General features: G+C 47.4%; 2 protein-coding genes across 7 annotated transcripts in view; one reads left to right on the forward strand and one right to left on the reverse strand.

Moving 5' to 3' along the window:
- The first annotated feature begins 27 nt into the window (after window positions 1–27).
- Window positions 28–865, forward strand: LOC125285132 (C2 calcium-dependent domain-containing protein 4C-like). The gene has a single exon (XM_048229410.1). It carries the CDS (start codon window positions 28–30, stop codon window positions 742–744), a length of 717 nt encoding a protein of 238 aa, XP_048085367.1. The 3' UTR covers window positions 745–865.
- Window positions 866–1830: 965 nt separating this feature from the next.
- Window positions 1831–5729, reverse strand: part of ints3 (integrator complex subunit 3) — a 29529-nt gene continuing 25630 nt past the window's right edge. For 3 of the 6 annotated variants that reach the window (XM_048230109.1, XM_048230104.1, XM_048230108.1), the window contains 2 exons: window positions 3136–3289; window positions 1831–2843 (listed from right to left, as the gene is read on the reverse strand). In XM_048230109.1, the coding sequence (XP_048086066.1) occupies window positions 2766–2843; window positions 3136–3289 (232 nt within the window). In that variant the 3' untranslated portion in view covers window positions 1831–2765. Of the gene's footprint in view, window positions 2844–3135; window positions 3308–5729 lie in introns of all 6 variants that reach the window. The other 3 variants (XM_048230107.1, XM_048230106.1, XM_048230105.1) reach the window with 1 other exon arrangement.

Genomic DNA, 5729 nt, shown 5'->3' on the forward strand with positions numbered 1-5729 from the left:
ATTGTTTATTTGACTTTAAAAAGCGTCATGTTTGGCTTCAGTTCATCTGCGCGTTCACTGCCACCTAAGACTGCGAAGGCGGTGTGCCAGCGTATGCCACTGACTCCCGAGCGGATTCCAAGCTTCATCATTCCATCGAAATTAAAGATTTCATCACCACGCTCTCATCATGAGGACACCGACCGCACGCGCCTGCTGTCTCCCGACCACTGCGCCAGTCCGCGCAGGCGGGATATTCTATCGCCTTCGTTCTCCCCGTCCAAGCGTTCCGCGAGATTCTACAAACTTTCACCTGCGTCGGCTGGGAAAGTCGCGCACGCAGCCGGTCGAGTCCAGGAGGACCGGACGGACATCTCGACCCGCGCAGCTATGGGTTTGGAGCACGTGAAGAAAATCTCAACGCCATACGGATTCCGGACCTTGGCGGAGAGTCCCCATGTCAGGCGTCGAGAATCGCTGTTTCATCGGGACCTCACTAACGCTTCAGACGCCAGCCCCGGTGTGGGGTCGTCTGCGAGCGGGCGACGGGTAAACGCAGCACGCCTACCTAGTGATGCAGAGCTGGTTGAAAGTCCGTCCGAAGCCCTAGAGGATGACCGCGCGAGGAAAAGGCCCAGTCCAAACCGTGTCTTTAAGTCCGCAAAAGATGGACTTAAAATGTTTCTGAAAAAGACTCGTTATGTCCTTAGGACGCCAAGTCCTCTACGGGCGAAGGGACTTTCATGTAGGCTTACATATTCATGATCTGAGTAGACCTATATTCCATAATGTGCCTGTTTTTTTTCTTTTGTTTATTTTAAAAATATGTGTATCTCCATTTAACCTATTAAAGTGTTTTAATAAATTACTCTTGAGATGCTTTGAATCTTACCTCGTTATTCTTGGTCCGAATTAAGACAAGGAGCCCCTATTCCACTGAGGAATTTCTTACAATGCACAACAAACTTTTTTTTTTTATTATTATTCGGTGCTCAACTTCTGCTCTCTTTGCAGCCTGACCTGCTGTGGCAAGATGCACACGTGCTTCTCACTATTGGACTGGTCACTGGTGTGAGTCAGCCAATTTAGTCTCAGAAGGCCCTTACCAAGCCTAGTCTATGATTAGGATCAGCCCGTGCACCACTGATCCCTGCCCTACTAGAGCAAATATCCTTACTACTTTCAAATTAAACTTAATCACACTGTAGCCTCCAGCCTACAAATCGCCAATACGTTTGTGTCCACTTATGGTGCAGCACTTTATTAGCTTGTTTCCAAAAATGTGAGCCTGTGTTTGCTATTTTTAAAGATGGTTATTGAAGCTAAACCCCCACATCCTGACCCCCTTGGTTACGTACGCTTCTGTAGTCACTTTAGTCTCCCCTCCCGTCTCCATTGGTTACGCACGGACATCCCTCCTGTCCTGTAGTCACTCTAGTCTCCCTTGGTTACGCACGGACATAAGGATGTCTCCTCATGAAATGTGTAGCATGCATAAGGATGTCTCCTCATGAGATGTGTATTCTTCTTATGCAATGACTGGGTGTGTATGACTGTTTGTGTGTTTATGTGTGCTGCTAATGCTATTTTATAGGTTTTTATTTATTCTTTTTAAAATTATATTTTTATAGACTCATGAATGATGCACTAACAGGAAAGCACTTTACATTTTATTGTACCTGTGACCATGACAATAAAGACCTATTCTATTCTATTCTGTATTCTATTTTATGCATATTCTATTCTATGCACATTCTAAGAATGTCTTCTATTCATGAAATGTGTTTCTGGCAGCTTGTTCAATAACAGACATTACTGGGGCGGGGCCAGGGTGCACAAAGCAGACAGGAGCAGCTTTTTAGCCCTTTTTTATTAATATCATAATCATTTGACATAGTTATGATCTTTTTTTATGAAAATATGTCAGTAGAAAGAAATTTTCTTTAAAAAGTCAATGTGTGAGTTCTTCAACGGAACTGTCTCCTTGGCCGCACTCGTGGGCGGGCCAATCGTCTGTGGTAAAAACTGACCAATGACAAGTGGGATCCTCCATGTCAACTCCTTGGCTCCTCTTCTCAATAAGGGTGACCAATCAGGGCTGGGAGAATAATGGGGGAGGGTGGGGGGGTGGAATTAATGTACTTTCCAAGATTATGTAACATTAGCCAACATTAAGAGGCCTTTTCCCCAGGCAGGGGTGGTTGGGTGGGGGGTACTTCATCTGACGTTTCCTTCTGTCAGAGACTAACGGTAAAGTCAATGCGTCAAAGCGTCGCACTCTCCCTCTTTAAAAGAGCCGTGGGCGTCTGGTAAAACTTGTGTGTGTGTGTGTGGTGTGTGTGTGTGTCTGGAGTACAGGTGGCAAAGAGCGACGCTGAGACCGACCACAGAGCGCCAGACACACCCCCTCCTCTCTGTGGTTGCCATGGGAGCCGACTCCTTAAGGCGGTCTGTCTGGTTTGGGTCTGTCCGACTAGCTGTCAGTCAAAGTGTTCAAAGGGGAGGAGTCTGGAGTTCGCCCACTCCCATCCCATCTCCATGTGTTCTGCCAGGCCACGCCCATTGGCTCCACATCAGCCAATGAGCAGTGGCGGCCGAGGGGCAGCTTTCGTCTGGCTCTGGCCAAATGCATTAGAGTCCAAGAGGAAATGGCTGCCCCTAGCGCGTGGGATAGTTTGCTGGGGGTCTCCAAAGTTGGCTGGAGCGTCTGATTGGGCAGTGGTCCAGTCTCCAGTGATGTCACAATAGCAGATGGGATGTGATTGGTGGGTGAGGAGCCGGTCTCCTTAGTCGCTGTCGGAGCCCACAGCTGAGGAGCCTTTTCTCTTCCTCTTTGGGGCCTTGGGCTTGGAGTCCTCTTCCTCCTGTACACACACACACACACAGACACACAGACACACACACACACAGACAGACCAGGAATCAGGAAAATCATAACATACACAATCACATGTACACATCCAGTACAAATCAACAGCAGGTACTGGATAGCATGCAATATGCAGTGCAGTGCAATGTCTGTGTCTGTGTCAATGTAGAGTGTGAGTGAGTGAGTGTGAGTGTGTGTGTGTGTGTGTGCGCGTGTCTGAGAGAGTGTGAGTGTGAGTGTGAGTGTGAGTGTGAGTGTGAGTGTGAGTGAGTGAGTGTGGTACTAACAGAAGCGCTGCTGGAGGCGCTCTCCTCTTCGTTGTTGGTGGGCGGGGCGGCGCCTTTGCGTGAGCGCGGGGACGAGGCGGGGGCCTTGCGTCTGGATTTGGGGGGTTTGGTCGAGTCTTCGTACTCCTCCGCTAGAGCAAAGAGATCGCTGAACCTGAAAACAAGAGCACCACTGATGCGAATTTACCAACCATTTACCAACCAATCAGCATACAGCAGGCTATAATGGAACACAGACGGCCAATACTGTCACAATCAGTTGCATTCTAGAATGACCAGAACTATCAGTGGACTTCTAGAATAGACTACGTGCACGAAAGGCTCTTACAAGGATACAAGGATACAAGGAAGTTTATTGTCACATGCATATAGTTACTGGAAGTAAGAAATGCAGTGAAATTATGTCTGGTGTCAGCCTATTTGTGCATTAATGGGGGGGGGGGGGGGGGGTAAAGAGTGCAGTAGAAGAGGGTTTAGTAGATTAAGTGGCAAGGGCTGCATAAAAAAAGGTGGGGAGGATTGGGATTGGGTGGGGGCACCAACAAGGGAGCACCCAAGAGCAACAGGGTCAAGGAAAACTCCCCTTACCAAGGAAGAAACCTTGGGCAGATCCACGGCTCAAGGGGCTAACCCAACTGCCAGGGGTCTTGGTGTGTGTGTTGGGGGATGACAGGGGAGATGGGATAGTGTGCTGTGTATGTGGGGGAGAGGGCAGTGTGCAATATGTGTGTTGGGAAGTTCCTCATGAGACAATGCTGTGCATTGGGGGGGCAGTGTACTGTAAAGTATGTTGGGGATGTGTGTTGGAGAAGCTTCCTGATGAAATAATGTGCTGTGTATGTAGGGGGGCAGGGACTTACTATTGCAAGCAAGAGTACTGTATGTATGATGATGTATGTGAGTGATGACAGTGAAGATGTGTGTGTGGTGGGAGGGGAGTGGAGCAGTGACTGTGTGTGTGTGTGTGTGTGTGTGTGTGTGTTGTGTGTGTGTGGGTAGTGTGCTGTAAAAGTATGTTGGGGATGTGTGTTGGAGAAAGCTTCCTGATGAAATAATGTGCTGTGTATGTAGAGGGCAGGGACTTACTTTGCAAGCAGAGTACTGTATGTATGATGTATGTGAGTGATGACAGTGAAGATGTGTGTGTGGGGGAGGGGGGGAGTGGAGCAGTGACTGTGTGTGTGTGTGTGTAGTGTGTAGGTGGGGGCAGTGTGCTGTAAGTATGTAGAGGATGTGTGTTGGAGAAGATCCTGAAGACAATGTGCTGTGTGTATGTATGTAGGGGGGCAGTGTGCAGCAAGTATGTAGAGAGGCTTACTGTAGCAAGCAGTGTGCTGTATGTATGTGAAGTGATGACAGTGATGATGTAAGTGTGTGTGTTGGGGATGGGGGTGGGGCAGAAGGCTAGGCAATCAAGGACATGGGTAGATGGAGGAGAAATCAAAAATAATAAATAAAAAGTTCTATGGAGATGTGCAAAAAGTTTGAGAAAGTCAGATATGTGTGTGTGTGTGTGTGTGTGTGTGTTTTGGCGTGTGATGAAATAAGAAAAATAAATAAAAGGTCTGGGATGGAGGGATGTAAAAGTGCTAAAAGTCTTGTAGGTGTGTGTGTGTGTGTGTGTGTGTGTGGGGGTCATGAGTGCTGAGTAGTGAATGAGTGCAAAGTCAGTATAAGTGTGAGTTCAGAGTTGGGAAATGTTTGAGAGTGCTAAGGAGTGAATGTGTGCAAAGTCAGTATAGTGTGAGTTCAGAGTTGGGATGGCCTGGGGATAAAACTTCTCCTGAGTCTCTCAGTTCTGGCTTTGTGACTACATAAGAAGTCTTCTTGATTTCAGCGGTAAGAATAATCCATTGTTAGGATGAGAAAGAGTCCTTCCAGAATCTTTTTGGGCTCTTAGGAGTACTCTTCTGGAATAGATATCTTGTAGGAGAGCAGGGAGTTGAGTTCTTATAGTGCGTTCAGCTGGGCGCACTACTCTCTGCAAGTACTACAATCTCTAACTGTGGAGTTCCCATACCAGGTGATGATGCTACCAGTTAGAACACTCTCAGCCGCTGGAAGTGTAGAAGGCCTTCATGATGGATGTAGAAACTTTGAATTTCCTTAGCTGACAGAAGGAAGTAGAGTCGTTAATCTGGACTTTTCAGAACATAGAGTGTTAACAGTCCATGTTAAGTCTTCAGTAATGTGGACACCAAGGTATTTAAAACTTGTCTCTCTCTACAGGTTGCCCGCTGATCATTAGTGGGGTGTAACTGTAGTTCTGCTGCTGCCTTCTGTAATCCACTACCATTTCCTTGGTTTTTTTATTGATATTCAGTGTCAAGCTGTTAGATTGACACCACTGTGCCACCCTCATCAACCTGATCCAAGTACAGCTGTTCATTGTTGTTACTAATCAGGCCCAAAGCGAAGTCTCTACCAGCTTTCGGAAAATCAGATCATGCATTGTTTTCCTACTGCCTATGTACAAACAGAGAAGTCGGACGGACCCCCCAGTAGCGAAGGAGGTCAAGCTGGACTGACCAATCGGAAGCCAGGCTACAGGGCGCCCTTAGCAACGTTGACTGGGAGATGTTCAAGACGAACTC

Source organism: Alosa alosa, chromosome 20, assembly GCF_017589495.1.
Source record: "Alosa alosa isolate M-15738 ecotype Scorff River chromosome 20, AALO_Geno_1.1, whole genome shotgun sequence".
In the NCBI taxonomy this organism is placed as follows: domain Eukaryota; kingdom Metazoa; phylum Chordata; class Actinopteri; order Clupeiformes; family Clupeidae; genus Alosa; species Alosa alosa.

What these genes read in the sequence shown, in the direction of transcription:
- LOC125285132 (XM_048229410.1), top strand. Translation starts at nt 28, where the DNA reads ATGTTTGGCTTCAGTTCATCTGCGCGTTCACTGCCACCTAAGACTGCG.